At 48.3% G+C, this 15,735-nt stretch overlaps 1 protein-coding gene across 19 annotated transcripts in view; it reads right to left on the bottom strand.

The window, feature by feature from the left end:
• Positions 1 to 4,375: 4,375 nt before the first annotated feature.
• Positions 4,376 to 15,735, bottom strand: part of LOC102939360 (transmembrane protein 263) — a 307,551-nt gene continuing 296,191 nt past the window's right edge. For all 19 annotated transcript variants that reach the window (XM_007060774.4, XM_037900118.2, XM_043549967.1 and 16 more), the window contains one exon: positions 4,376 to 6,478. In XM_007060774.4, coding sequence (XP_007060836.2) covers positions 6,192 to 6,478 — 287 coding nt within the window. In that variant the 3' untranslated portion in view covers positions 4,376 to 6,191. The remainder of the gene's footprint in view (positions 6,479 to 15,735) is intronic.

Below are 15,735 nucleotides of genomic sequence, written 5' to 3'. Positions count from 1 at the left end.
GGAGTGCCTACAGTCTAAATAAAGAAGACAGCTGAAGGGTGGGAGGGAAACAGAGGCACAGAAAAGTGAAGTGTCTCACCCAAGATCACACAACCAGTGAGTGGAAGAGCACGAAGCCAGATCTCCTGGATCCCAAGTCCGGCGCCTTATCCACTGGAGCACTCCATCTCTTGTCCTTGGAGCAGGCATGGGGACTCACCGGTAGGAGAGCTCCACCGGACAATGGAGCACCTGGCTCAGGGGTTCTCTCGGGGGTGGGGTGTCATGCTAAGGGGCACTTTCTACTTGATTTGTGACTGAGCTCTTAGCAGGCAGTGGAGCTGAGCTGGGAAACTGCAGTTGCTGTGCACTAAGACAGAAAACCCCCCCCCATCAGCAGGAGCAGCCTGGTTTCTGCTCACCTAAAAGCCAAGAAATGGGGGGAGGAAGAGGAGTGGGAAAGGGGTGGGAGGCAGTATGAATTCTCTATTAAACTCTCCTTTATGGGCCTTTAGAAGGGCAGGAATGTCTGCTGCAGCTGCCTGAGCTCATCACGCTTGCTGCATTTTGCAAACTGGCCCGACCTGGAAGATGAAAACTCATTTTAACTGGGAATGGCTGTAAAAGGTCAGCAGAAAAATGAGTTTGGTGGCCTCTCCTCAGGGTTTGCAGGGAGACAAGCGGCACCTTGTAAATCATCTGAACTGGCTGCAGGGAGCGGGACTGGCAGCCTTGACTCAGTGAGAGAGGATGGGAGAGAGACCTGCAACAATCACTACCACAGCTCACCCTAGCTCACGGCCAGCCTTAACCAAGGGCCACATCTGGTAACTGCTGGGAGCACCAAGACTGCAGCTGCCTTCATCTAATACTAGATAATGACTGATTATGACGAGAACTGGCTCTGTGGATGAGGGGAAAGCAGTGGACATGTTATTCCTTGACTTTAGCAAAGCTTTTGATACGGTCTCCCACAGTATTCTTGCCAACAAGTTGAAGTATGGGCTGGATGAATGGACTATAAGGTGGCTAGAAAGCTGGCTAGATCGTCGGGCTCAATGGGTAGTTTAGTCTGCAGAAAAGAAGAGTGAAGGGGGATTTGATAGCTGCTTTCAACTACCTGAAAGGGGGTTCCAAAGAGGATGGATCTAGACTGTTCTCAGTGGTAGCAGATGACAGAACAAGGAGCCATGGTCTCACATTGCTGTGTAGGAGGTTAGATTGGATATTAGGAAAAACTTTTTCACCATGAGGGTGGTGAAGCACTGGAAGGGGTTATCGAGGGAGGTGGTGGAATCTCCTTCCTTAGAGGTTTTTAAGGTCAGGCTTGACAAAGCCCTGGCTGGGATGATTTAGTTGGGGATTGGTCCTGCTTTGAGCAGAGGGTTGGACTAGATGACCTCCTGAGGTCCCTTCCAACCCTGATATTCTATGATTCTATGATTGAATAAAGCCTTGCAGAGATGGTAGGTCCCAGCCTGCAATGCCTCATCCCCAGCTAATCCTGGGATGTGTTGTCTCTGTGGGCTGAACCTCCATACCAGAGATGAGGGGAGCTGCAGGCCCCTGGAACTGCCTCATTAGTAGATTACACATCCCTCATTAGTAGATTACACACCAAACACAGGCAGGAGGAAGAGGGCCATGTATTGTGTGGCTGCAGAGGTGCCGTTGGGCTGAGCTCATCAGGGCCCCTATGGCCCACAGATCTATATAGAGAAATCAAGCAGTCCTGTCCTCCAGAGATGATGAGCATGCTGCTGTGGAGACAAGGGCTTTGCCTTCTCCTCACCTTTAAAGGCTTTAGCTGGGAAGAGGGGCATTTGGGTAAATCTTGATAAGAAACAGCCAGTCCTAAAGACAGAAACTCCCATTCTCCAGTAGCGAGAGCCTGAAACAGTGGCCTTTGGAGTTTAGTTTAGTTTTGCTGCCCCACCTGGCTCAGAACAAAACCTGGGACAAAAGCCCCAACTACACAGGATTTTACACCAATAGTAGGAACCAGGTTTAAATACTTCCTCTGAACTGCTTTTGAACAGTTTGACTAATCAGTGTGGCTGGGACAAAACGGCTTTGGAATCATGTTTGAAAACCATGTCCTAGTGTAAGCAGAGAGAGAGATTCAACACTGTTTGGTGCCCTGACACATGGGCCCTGGGTGTGACAGTTGAGTTTCCAATTTCTAATGTCTTTTCTTAACAGTATTATTTTTGTTAGTTTCCTCCCACTGGAGAGAAGGACCGACCCAAAAGAGGTATTTAGTCTCAAATTTTACTGTAACTGAAATACAGAGATGGAGAATATTCCCAGAAACACACTGCAAAAACCCCAAGAAGAATCCCAAACCCAGAAACAAATTACAGAGATTTCAATTATAGAGAACAAAAATATCTCCAAGCCTCAGTCATTCTCTCTAGCACGATGGTGTGGGCTGGGATGTGGGGCTGGAGGAGTTGTTTAGCGTGTGAATGTTTCAATAGAGTTGGCTTACTCCAAGGGGTTGGAAACATCTGGAGCCAGAGATGGACAGCAACATCCTGCCCCTGGGAGCGCCACACCCCACTTCTGTCTCTATATTTACATGCAGCCTGTATTTTATAAGAGCTACTTAAGGACCATGAAACAGAGACAACAAGACCCACTCACAGGAGGTGCAGCCTAGGAAGGGACACAGACAAAACAGAGACGTTTCCACAAGCAGAATGACTGGACAGACAGCAGCTGAGGAAACGTACTCCCTTGCTTCCCCCAGTCAGGGAAACAGTCTGAACGAGTGGAGCCTCCCTTACCCCTCCCCGGTTTCAGGGCCCCAAGGGTGGCTTTTTAACAAGAGGCTCCCATTCAGTAGGCGTTCTGACCCGGGAAGGAAAGACAAGTGAAAGAAGAAATAGAATGAGAGAAGGAAAAGACAATAGAGAAAAAAGTGAAATAGGAAGGCAAAGGAATCACTAGTGAATGGATGGTTCTCGCCTTCATAACGTAGGGCACATTCTCTAGCACCCACAGCTGGAGCATAGCTGTTTATTCACCAGCCTTCCACTCACACCAAGCCCTTCACAGGACAGACAAGAAGTCATCACCACCTGGCTGTGAAGTTGCCACAGCTCCTTTTGCTCCTAGTTTCACCTTCACAAACTATTACTCAAGCGGTGGCCATTCCGGAGCTAATGGAGATTTTTATTCCATTTACTTAAAAAAGAAAAAGAAAGAATGAAAGAAAGACGCGGCTGGTAGGAGAAAAGATGAGAAAATGCACTGTCTGCACAAGAGGCCCCTGAAGTCAACGGAGTTGCACCAGGGATGAAAATATGTGCTTTCACCTTGTTCTGCTAGTGCCATTCCAAACATAGTTCCAGGGTGGGGTGGGGTGGAGACAGGTGGATCTAGTAGTGCAGAGCTCTCCACCCCACCCCACCCCACCCTGCAAGAATTGATAGCAAAGGGCTAGTGGGGGAGACAGAGGACAGCTAAGAGTTTCTAGATCTTCTCATCACCCCCTAGAGGGAAGCTGGAGGAGGAGCTGAGGAGGAGGATGGCCTTCTGTTCTCCTTGTTCAACAAATGGATCAGTTGGGATAGATTTGCTGACCGCTTAGTTAGGGACATTTATTACCTGAGAGATCAGAACAGGATTCTGATGCCATGTGAAAGCCCATATAATAAGAGAAGACTAGGGGAGGGTGAGGAACAAGTGGATACACAGAGCAAGCTGACACCATGCTTTGCTGAGCACTTGGTAGATGGGAAGAGCTGAGTAAGACTTCCCAGGGCCTCTCTGACTGCTGAAGAATATTTCAGCAAGGTACAGGCGCACGCGCACACACACATGCACGCCTGGTAGCTCGGTGAAGTTGCTGTCTTGAGAGTCAAACCCAGCACGTCTGTGTCAGCAAGGTCTCCAGAAAAGACACCAACAAAGCAGTTGCCTCTCTAAAAACAAAGCGGCAGCTTAAGCCACTTTCTTTCTACCAAGAGCAACATACTGTGGTGATCAGCTATTCATTATTACTGCAAATAGCAGCATCAGTGCACAGTCCGGGTGATGTAGAGACACTCGGACATGCAGTTTGTCTAGTGAAGGGACATGGTCCACTCAACTCTTACCCCACAGATGGATTTCATAAAGGCCAGGATCCAAAGGCATTCACAGGTATTAGACAATTAAGTGAAAAGGGTTTTTTTCTTGTATTTAAATATTCCCTGGTGTCAGAGACAAGCATAGCATCATTGCTACAGCACAAGAACCAGGAAAAGAAACTGACTAGGACCAGGAACTTCCAAAAGGAGCCAAGGGCAACAAGTAAACCAAGAGCACTAGGGGGAGAAAGTAAAGGAGATTTTTTAACATTCTTTTGGTTTTAATAAACTAAGTATCAGGCAACACAGGGAAAAACATCTGCTAAAACATGATTTTTATTCAGACAGCGTCCCTCTATAAAAAACGATATGCTGGAACCTGCCAAAGACGAATATGTGAACAGGTCTGCAGCAATGGCACAGGTTAGTTTACCTGGTTGAAAACATGCCTGTGTACTGCAGATTACATACACACATGCTAATATAGATGCATATTTATAAAATACATTGCAAACACTGTGTCACTTTTCTATGCACCCCCAAACCTAACAATCTAGGCAAAAAACCTGGCAAAAGCCAGGAAAGGCAGAGTTAATGCTGGAACCTGGGGCTTTCCTTATCCCATTAATCCTGGGGATTGCAGGGGACTCAGGGAGAGAGAGAGAATCATGTGACAGAGTGGGTTAGGACGGAGAGGCAGCAGCAGACTCAGTTTCTGGGTCTGTGCTGAGCTGAAGACCACAGGATGACTATTTAGTGTCACATGCTCGTTCTACTGAGGCAGGCTGGAACCCCGTGAGTAGTGTGTGGTGTATGAATTGCTGATGCAGTGTGCACACTAGCTCTGTGCTCGCCTGCTTTGGAGCGTACTCCCACTGATCCAGGGAAATCACTCTCTAAAGCAGGCTTGTGTGGTCACAATGATGCCACTACACCTCAGGGAGTTGTTCTTTGAGGTGCCCAGCCATAGTAAGAGTGGTGTAGTAGGCTACTGCAGGACTCAAATTAGGTTCAGGAACATGCTTTACCAGGGTTTAACATTACATCCCGTGGAGGCAAACCAGGGTCCCCACCTTTAAAACGTATGTTCTTTAACACAGCTGAGGAGCGGTACCGTGAGCAAGGCATGGAGCCAGACTGACTCTGCCTTGCATGGGAGAAATGCCAATGACTTCAGCAGGTTGCACCAGCTTACATTAAGGCCAAGTCTGCATCACCTGTGACAAAAGCTTTGGTGCCCCTTACTGCTGAAGCTGCACTGGCTGCCTATTGCCATAATATTATGGCAGCAGTGCTGCCTTCTGCTATAACATTACAGGGGCTTAGCCTCCTTGCTGTAACGTTGCAATGGTGCCTCTGACTCTGGCGCTATGGTGACCTGGTACTCCCCTCCCCAGGCTACAGACACAGACATTTCCTCCTCCATTCACCCCTAAACTAGGAAATCTGCTCCAGTTTGTACAACATACTCGTGTGATATCGTGTGACATGGGAGCTGCTCTGCTAGGGCTGAGGGTTCCCTTTCCAAGGGCACACTTCGCCTGAGTGCAGAGCTGGGAGGACCAGCTTGGGGACTGAAACCTATAGACAAAGGGATATGGGTACTCCCCTCGATTTCTCCGGGGGAGGAACAAGCCTTCATTAGCCACAGTATCTCTTCTTCATGTCAATGGGACTTTCTTATAACAATTCTCTCCTTCCCCCCAGCAAACCTTAAGAACACCTCCCAGGGGCCTGAAGCTGAACCCGAACTAAATACAATGAAAGGAACATCAGGAGCGTGTGTGGGCTTCATGCTGAAGCACAGTTCTTCCCACCCACCCCCTGCCATCTCCCAATGCCCACTTCCACTCCTCTGTGCTTGGGAGAGCAAGAAAGGGGAACGAAACTGCAGGGTAGAGAAGCTGTGCCTTCAAAAGCCCTCGGAGGAGAGCGGGCCCCCAGTAGGTGTTAGGAGTGAAAGGAATTTGCAGTGACTCTGTGAGCTCTGAGCCAGGCAGGTGGTGCTGAGTGGGCTGCAGCTGGAGTCTGCCCTGGTGCTTTGCCCCCTCCCTGAGGCGGCTGTTTCCAATCTGAAGAGGTGCTGTGGAGAGGGAGCGTATGGACTGATCTTTTGTAAGGAAGCTGCAATCAGGGTTAGTCAGCCTTGTCCTTCTTCTTTGTGGTGAAAGGGACTTTGTTGGCCACGGCACTGCCCACAGCTCCCACGCCGCTGGTCACCACTGAGACGCCGCCCTTTACCAGTCCAACACTGGCGGCAGGGACACTGGTCACAGCTGTTTTGGTGAGTTCCAGGCTCTTGCTGCCAACCCAGGCAACTCCTCCCAACGTTGCCCCCACAGCTCCCCGCGTGATGCTGAACAGGCCTCCCGTCACTCTCCAGATCACTCCTGCCTGCTGTTGTGGATGGTCCTTGCTGGAGTCTGCAAGGAGAAAGACAATGGGGAAGCAATTAGATGCATTATCTCCTAAAACTCTTCTCCTAGGTAGCTCTCGTCAATTCTAACTTTGAAGGGTTCCTCATCACCACAGCACGTTAGGAAAAGGCAGACACACCCCAATACCTAGAGAGTCTTCCCCAGAAATACCCCTGCCCCCTCACTGCAATGTCCAGGACACTGGAGTAATCAAAGCTGAGACTTACCAGGGAACCACAATTTACACAGTCCAGTGCATAATGGGAGAAGACTTTGGGAATTTAGTGAGTGCTTGGTGAATGCCCATGCAGTGCAGAGAGGATCAATAAAGCTCAGTTACATAACTGTCAAATCTCACTGCCTCATTTAAGGTGAACCCCCTTATCAAGGGACATAATTCCTCTCCCCTCCACACTAACTACTGCTAGTAAAGCAAAGGAATTGCTAGCATGAGATGCAAGAACTGCAGAGCTATAATGGCTGAAATGCCACCTGTCTGGTGGGCACTTAGAAGTTTTCTCTCTTGATGGTATGCATGGGGCAATGCTCACAATTTGCCAGGGCTGAGGAGCTGGTTAGTTCCAAGCTGCTACTCATGGGGTTCTAACTTTTCAACTCTGAAGCTGCCTTCCACATACCCCCTCTCAGCTTGTGTCCACCGCCACTACTGGATGCAGGCAGCAAAGTGGTAACTGTTTTTTTGGAGAGGGGTGGGATGTTTTAGGTGCCAGTTCTTATTTGCTGCCAGTTCTATACACGGGACATGTTAGAAACAACCACAAGAAAACAGCAAAGGAGTCTTGCTGGATAGGAGAGAAAGCTCCCTCTGGAAACATTGGAGTCCTGCAACAGTAAAGTCCTTTCTAACCCAGCGCCAGCTTAGAGGGCCGATAGCTAACACACATGGACTCATTTTGATAAAGCAAAACCATGCAGCAGGAGGGCTTTTATTGGGATGTGTTCCCCATGTTCTGGGAAGTGGGGAAATTGTGGAGATGAACGGCAGGCTGCTGAAAGCCTGCATAATAATGATGTGTCCGTACAGAGCCCAAGCCAGGAATTCTGTCAGAATTAGTCAGTCACTTGGCAAGGAGAATCACAGAGACTTTGTAAGCACTCTGAAGAGAGAGGCTCTTCAGAGCTCAGCAGCGAGATCCGTTAATGTTTATACAGTCCATGGGACATGCAAAGGAACTGGCCTGGAACACATTGCCACAAACAAAAGGCTGAGACCACTCAGAGCCATTCAGCAGGGGAATCCCCAGCAAAATGCTGCTTCCCATTCCTAGCCACATCCCCGGACTGAGAATGGCTAGATGGGTCACTGATGGCAAGATGTTACAGGCCATTCACTCGCACTAGCCCAAGCGGCTGGACAAGGGAAGAACAGGTTAGTGTAGCTAACCAACAGCTGGCTGTGGTCTGTCCCCTTGGGTCTTCATAGGGATTTTCATGTCTCACGCATTAGGTCATGCTCACAGACACACACCATGCTGCAATGATCGCTGCTTCTTCAAGAGGGACCCCCATATCTATTAACTCAGCTCAACTAGTCAACAGTGTTCCACTTGGAATACTAATAATATTCCAGGCAACAGGAAATTCTACTTGGAAAAACCCTTTTGATGTCACCACCCACTTTCATTTCCATGCAGATTGCGGCTGATATTGATTCTGTCAGTGCATTTTGTTGCGGTTCAATGACAAGACAGCACAAAGCTTTAAGCAAGCAAGCAGGCTGGTCTGCCAACGGACTGGTCCTGTCAGCTTTCCACCCTCTCCTTTATTCTTTCTCTCCCCCCGCGCATTACATTCTCCAACAGATAAAAGGAATACACTGGCTTTGTTTACCATTCTTATTTACCAATTTCTATCTACCGCATTCCTTGCTCTCGGGCCTTGAGCCCAGTCCTGGGAGGCTTCCCACGGTTCATGTCATCTGGGCGAGATTCCAAGGTTCATGCCCTTGAGAGGAGCCATGCGTGCACTGCTCCTACACAACACTCCGGGTGTGCCCTGAATGTTGCCAAGTGCATGAACCTTGTATGAATCCTACAGCATTTCCTTTGCTAGCAAGTGAAGGGCTTGGGAACTTCAGAAAGCAGAGGCTGAATAGCTAATAGCATGGCAAGGTCTTCAGATGCTGCACACTGTGGCTGATGGAGACATCAGAGTTATGCCTTCTATGCAAATCCTGCTCCATTTACTGTTACTTTTGCTTCCCACCCTGCACCTCCATCCACATTTCTTTTGCCCACCTATTCCTTTTTGTCATTCCCTTGAATTGTGAACTATTTAGAGAATGGACTGTCTTGGGATATTTTGCATAGCACTTGGCACAAAGGGGCTCCTTAGTGCAGCTGTTAAACAGGTCCTCGCGTGTTCCACATAGTCTAAGCACACCTGCAGACTAAAGTTCAGCCCATCAGATCAACTGCTAACAGGCTGTGCCACTGTCACTCGGTGGGGAAGGGAGTGGTTCTGGATCTTTTACAAAAAATAGCTATACGGTGCTTTTAAAATTGGATTAGTCCCTGCACCTGATCAGGTCTCTTACTTGGCATATGTTGGAGCCTTCTTGATTTAGACAGTTTTGGGTGCTCTGCTTGCTTTCATGGAAGTTGCTTGGGAGGCGCCGTCAGTTGCCTGCAGCTAAGTTCTGAGGCAGTGCACTTGCTAGGAGGAGTTGTTGGTGTCAAAGGGTTTGGATAAGCCCCTGATATTCAGATCTTTATCTGACGTAACCAGTCTGCAAAATTGGGTTAGAATATGCTCTCTGCACGATTTCTGGTACAGTCCCAAGTGATTAAAATTCCACCTGTTCTACAGGAACAGGCCAGTGGGCTCACTGCCATAGAACAACACTGCGTTTTTGTAAGAAAGCCCTTCTCTTCCTGTGGGGCAGGGAGCAGTTAAAGATGCCAGGACTCCGTTTTTGGTCTAGTTTCAACCTACTTCCCCCACAAAAAGCAGCCTGTCTGGTATAGCAATTTTGGTGCTTTGGCTTCTCACTTGGACTAGGAAAGGCAGGGATGTATGAAAAAGAGGAGCACAGAAAATCAACCACACCTCAGAGCAGGTCCATTTTGAGGGAGGGGTGAAAGTTGGCACTGGTTCCATTTTAGTCTCACAAGTACTAACCCTTCTATGATGGGATGGGATCACTGGAGTCTTGTGTTCACTGTGCTGTATCATCCCTCAGAAGTGCACTACATGTGCCACCTTCTCTAGACATGGAGGGCAACAAGCCTACTGGTCCCAGGAGGGGATCACGGTGTTGAAGCTCAGGGCACTAAGCCCTCTAGTAGGTCTGCATGATAATGGCTTAGTGATGGGCCTCGATGTGGGAGCTTTTGTGTCCTGTCCCCATTTCCAATCAACACTAGAGTCAAACTGATCAGATGAGATATGGAAGCCTTCAGGTGAATAGCCTGGGGACCAGAAAGGAGGAGGCACATGCATATGAGACGCGTTGAGATGCCACATGGCCTGCAGAGAACTGAAAAGTGTCGGAGAAAGTGTCAGGAAGCATTAAGGAGTTAAGACAAGAACAACGAATCCTTCTAATTATGCTAGGCACAAAGTCAACAATGCTGTAGCGAGCTCTAGGAATTCCAGACTCAGAGATCACCAAGACTAAAGTGGCTGCCAGCACTTGGATTCTAGCCCTCCTGTGTTGCTTAACTTCGATGAGCAGCAGGAAGCGAGGGTGGAGCCCTCACCCTTGGTAAATTGATGGCCGCTCCAACAGCATTTCAGAGCTCTGACTTCCTACCCCCAAGCTGATGAGGAACCAGAGTGTCGTGATACAAACTTCAACTCAGATTGCACTATTTTTTGACTCTCTTAAAATGGGTTACAGCAGAATGCAAGGGACAAAGCCCAGCTCTGACCGGGGAGCCGGAGTAGATGAGAGTGAGCCAGGGTGGGAGCACATCTTTCATCCCAGTCAACCTGTCTAAAGCTCCCTGGCTGTCTCTGGATAGCTTGTCTTCAGGACTGCAGTAAGCCCCATAGTAAGCTGTCATGTAAGATAAGCATCAGATTTACAGTGCAAATTAGTCTCTCAGACAATGGAGTGAGCTATGCATCTTGGTGGCACAGAGGAGCTCAGATTAAGAGAGAGAGAGACAGCGGAGATGAAAATACACACAATAATCAGAGACAGACAGACACACAGCCAGAGTGCAGGCAGAATGCTATTCCCTGGAGCCTGCTGCAGCCCATCCTGCTGATGAAAGCTCTTCACCATCCATTACGCCTTTTCCTTTCAATTAACGACCTGGCCTTTCTGAGGATCCCTTCAGCTTCCCCTCACCCCAAGCCAATTTAGAAGGGAAGGAAAAAGACAGGGAAAAAAGCACCGCTGCATGTATGCTGATTCTCTGCTTTGAGGTCAGCACCCACACACAACAGACTCTCATCCTCAGCCAGGGCGTTTCGCAATCCTGACTGGGGTCTGTACAGAGCAGTGAATCTACCTGCTGGGTCTGCAGACAAAGCCACACTTTCTCACCCGATAATGGAAACAAACTGTAAAGAGCATATGAGTTGTGTTAGGATGGTGATGTGCACATTGGAACTGACACACACAATTTTCAGAGGCATCACAGCAAATGCCTGGGGTTTTGCATTTATTTATTATACATGAAATGACAAAACTGTATGCTATGTTAGCGCTGAGTGCGACTGGACCCCTGGTTACTCCTTCCCTCAGCTGATAGGATGGACAAAGAGAATCCTTCTCTCTAAGAGGATTTGTGCAAGCTGTACTTGCCGCTTACCTATGAGAAGAGAGCAGGGGCAGGTGAGGAGAGTGTTTAGGAATGGGATACAGGGCCTTTCATTTTTAGAACACTGATTTCAATCCAGTCCCAGGCTAGAAGGACTGGCTTGGCTCAGGGAACGGGAAACAAAGCCTTTCCCATCTATGGCACTGTCTTCCATTTGGTCCTAGGTTTCAGGGGGCAGGAGAGGCAGGCTGGTTGGCTCAAAAAGATGGGACTGTTAGTTCAAATCTAATCTAAGCTGGTAGGCATCAGAGGTTATCTGCTTCTGGTTACTGTTTGGTGACCAATGTGAAATGAGTTGGGAGGACTCAGTCTAGCAAACAATCACTATTAGGTAGCAGGGTCTGGAGGAATTAATGGGGTTGGGAGTCAGCTGGTTAGAAGTTGTAATCCCATCCCCAACACTGATTTGCTGGGCAAGTCGCTTCCTCTTTCTGTGCGTCTGCAATGTTGCCAACTTTGATTTATCATGAGCCCCATGATTATTTGTATTTTTCTTAAAGCCCCACCTCTTGGAGTCATGTGAATTTGTGTGAAACTTTTAAAAAAATAAGTTTCTAGACTCATGGTTGTGGAGAAATCCCTGAACACAGGACTCGAGTGCTTCCTAAAGGTTCAAAAAACAGAAGGCAAATAAAAGAACCCAAAATATATGGTTTATACAAAATCTCACGATTGTTTGGGCCCGGACTCGTGATTTTGAGTGTTTGGCAATGCTGTGTCTGTTTCCCCATCTAAAACACGGGGACTGGACCTGATACTTACCCATAACTCACAAGGATGTGGTGAGGGTTAATTAGCTCATATTGGGGCAGTGTTTTGAATATGGAAGTGTTGTGAGTATCATCACAGCTGGCATTGACTGGATCCCACGGATAGTCTTGGCAGAGATGCCAAAGACCGAACTTCCCATTTATCTCATCAGGGATGTCTCCAATGAGAGATCAGGCACGACGACAGAAACTTGCCCTGCTGCTGTGTTGTGCCTGTTCTGGGGATAAACAAAGGAATTCGGTCTCCAAGCTTTTTAGTCTGGCAATGCATTCCCTTATAAGCAACAGCCTCCAGAGCAGGCAGAGGCAGCAGAGACAGAAAGCTTCTGATGTGCGGGCACAGGGGTAGCTGTATCTCACAAACTAAACACAGCTTAGGCCTTCTAACCTGTGAAAAACTCCTGCATCAGGGACACTGCCTACTTTTAAGTCTCTCATGTGCAGCTGGAAGAGTCCTGCCTGACCCATCCTGGTGGCATCTGTAATGAGCCATAGCGCCACCCTGCAGCCCCTGAAGGAACTGCAGTTCATTCATCCCTCCGTACTGTGCTGTTGGGGTTCAAGACACCCCAATGCCAAGTGCAAGGGTTTTCTATTTAACAACTAGCTCTCTGTTTGAACAGTCATGTTATAATCCTGTGCCTTGCCTTGCTCACTAATCCCATGATGCAGCTGGATGGAAGCTGGTTTACAGTCTCAGCTGCCTTGTTCTCCCCAGCCCTGTGGTATCCAGGCAATGGATGCTGTTGCTTTCCACCAAAATGGCTGCCATCAGCAAGAGGCCCAGAAATGCCACCTTGAGTTTAGCCATTGATTTTTACATGTTAAGTCACGGGGTCTGCAATCAGTGAGACATGCTTGCTGCTCACTGCTACCGGCCGCATGGGAGGCTGCTGCACTCAGCAAAATGGGGGTGGCTGTCTCCCAATCCTGGCACAACGAGCTTTAATTGTTCCCTGCACATGCCCTGTGAGATTATTAGCTGCTGTAGTGTCTACCCTGAAGCACTCAAAGACAGAGTTCAGGAGGGTAAACGAACAGTGAGATGGAGTGGCTTGTTTTCCTCAGCTGAGCCTTGAGCGTGAAGCAGTGTAAACTCTGATTATGTAAGTGTGAGGATCTGTGTTGCATTTAGTCACTGCTGTAAGTAAGGAACTGGGAGGGTAGCCTTCAACCAGGGATAGTGGCTGGTCTGATACATTTTGGAAGGTGTTTTGTTCCTTTTTGATTCCTGATACACTATTTCCATTCCAGCTCCACACTTTTACTGCTAAGGGCCCACCTGCAGAGCACCTGGTTATGACATGGTTACTTTTGTAGGCTAGATGGGACTAGGGTTGCCACCTTTCTAATTGCTGATAACTGGACCCCCGAGGCCCTGCTCTGTGCTCCACCTCTCCCCTCAAAGGCCCTGCCCCTGCTCCTCCTCTTGCTCCAAGGCCATGCCCTGCTCCGCTTCTTCCCCACACCCTGTCCCTGCTCTGCCTCTTCTTCCCAAGGCCCTGCCCTCATTGCTCGCTGCTCTCCCGCCCCATCACTGGATCGTCTCAAGAAGGCTGCCTGCAGGGAGGAGGCAGCCCCAGCTGAGCAGGGGCTGGCGTGGGTTAATGGCCTGGTGCCTGCCCCCACCCCACAGTAAGCAGACTTTTGGTTTAGATGCCAGTTAGGGTTGCCAGGTCCCCTTTTCGACTGGACTTTTCTGTTGAAAACCGAGCACCTGGCAACCCTAAATGGTACCCTGACACAGAAGCCAAAAACCAGACTGTCTGGGTAAAACCTGGACGGATGGCAACCCTAGATTGGACATTAACTATATCTTTGAACTGAGGACAGCTCAAGTCTTTAGCATGGTTAACATTCCATCTGCACTACAAAAGGTAACTGTGTTCAGAAACAACCCAGTAGAAGCAACATTGTCTAGGGGGTAGGACTCTAGACTGGGACTCTGGAGACCAGGGTTCCATTCTCAGCTCGACCACTGACGTGCGTGTAACCTTGGGTAAGACACTTCCCCTTGCTGGGCCTGAGTTGTTCATCCATCCTATCTATTTCATTTGCAAACTGTTGAGGGTAGCGACTCTGTCTCCTTTTGTGTTTGTACAGTGCCTGGCATACTGGAGCCCTGATCTCTGTTGTGGCATCTATGCACATTATAATACAAATAAACAACATCTCCTATCACATGGTAGAGGTTATAATATAGATGGGCCCACATTAGGGGCCTTTGGCAGGCTAAATGTGGCATCCCCCACTCACAATTTAGCATTAGGAGGAAGGAAATCTCAACAAGCCATTTCCTAAAAGGGTCTGCAGCACAGTAACATTTCCTCCTCTTCCCAACGTACAATGGATGCAGAAGGCCAGAACTTGTGTGGCTGGCTGGGCAGGTCATTCAGGTACCTACAGTATGCCAAAAGACTGGTGATACTGTCGAAGGAGATCCTAAAAGGATTCAGATTTCAATCTGCCCTTGAAGAATTCGGAGGGGCACCCAGTTATATCACTGCACACCCATCCACCCACCATCTCAATTTCCAGGGTGAGCCACATTAACCCATAACTAAGGCATGTCACAGCGACGAGGGGTTGCGAGCAACCGGACTTTACCATAGGTAGCCTCCCTCTCTCTCGTGCTGTAAGCACTAAAAAGCCTCAAACCTAGCTTGGCTGAACCTAATTTTTTCAGTGGTTCCAGTCTGCCATCAGCTTATCTTCCCTGTTCAGTCTCTGAACTCTTGCATCAGACAAAGCCTTTGGTTGAAGGCCTAGTGGGAATGGATAATCTAAATCCGCATCCAAAACCCATGTTATTTATCTTCCTGCTGGGGTCCCATGGCCACTAGGAGAGTTAGAACTGTAAGCTCTTTGAGGCAGAGACCATCTCTTACTTGTGCGTGTGCAGTGCTAGGCCAATGGGGTCTTGATCTCAAGTTGGGGTCTTTAGATGTGACTGCAGTAAATATTATTGTTATTTTCTACATTCGAATCACCAAACAAACCCACAAAGCAGTCCCAGGGCTCAACAGAGTCTCAGAGGCATGAAACTGTTATAATCCGACGGATAAAGCTTTCAGAATCTAGATGTTATTTTCTTTAAAAATCACCTGCCGCTCAGCTGAAGAGATTTTTTTTAAACCTCCTTTTTTGTAAGACCCATGCAAACTCCATTTTTTTGTGTCCCCTCCCTGCCCCACTGGTTTGGTGGTAGTGCTCGAGTCTCAGAGCTGTTCTTAGCAGATATTTATGGTATCTGGAATGAAAAGCCCCTAAATAAGCTAGCGGCTCCAGTTAAAAACAGCCCTGTTAATTCAGTGCAGATAAAAACACAGGAGAAAAATAATTAATATTTGTGAAAGGACAAAAACTGTAGAGAAATAAAGGTCATTGTCACGCTTCTAGGAGGGCTTGACAAACAATGGGAGTAAACAACATACTTCAACCTGCTGTAAGAAATGGCACTTCTTCCATGCCCTGGCACTCCCTGGTGGGTTTTAGCCTATGGCAGATTCACAGATCCCTGCAGGCTCCAGCCTCCTCTGTCCCACACTGGCTATGAGTCGCCACATCTGAGGATTTTATTGGTAGTAACATAATTTCAGTCCCTGCTGCTGGCATATGACAGGGACGGAGGCCTGAAATGCAAGCCCACAGATTCTGAGTTCTAGTACTAGCTCTTCCACTGACGGCTGTTACTATGTCT

Source organism: Chelonia mydas, chromosome 6 (assembly GCF_015237465.2).
Source record: "Chelonia mydas isolate rCheMyd1 chromosome 6, rCheMyd1.pri.v2, whole genome shotgun sequence".
In the NCBI taxonomy this organism is placed as follows: Eukaryota; Metazoa; Chordata; order Testudines; family Cheloniidae; genus Chelonia; species Chelonia mydas.
This window is presented reverse-complemented; position numbering and strand designations above follow the sequence as displayed.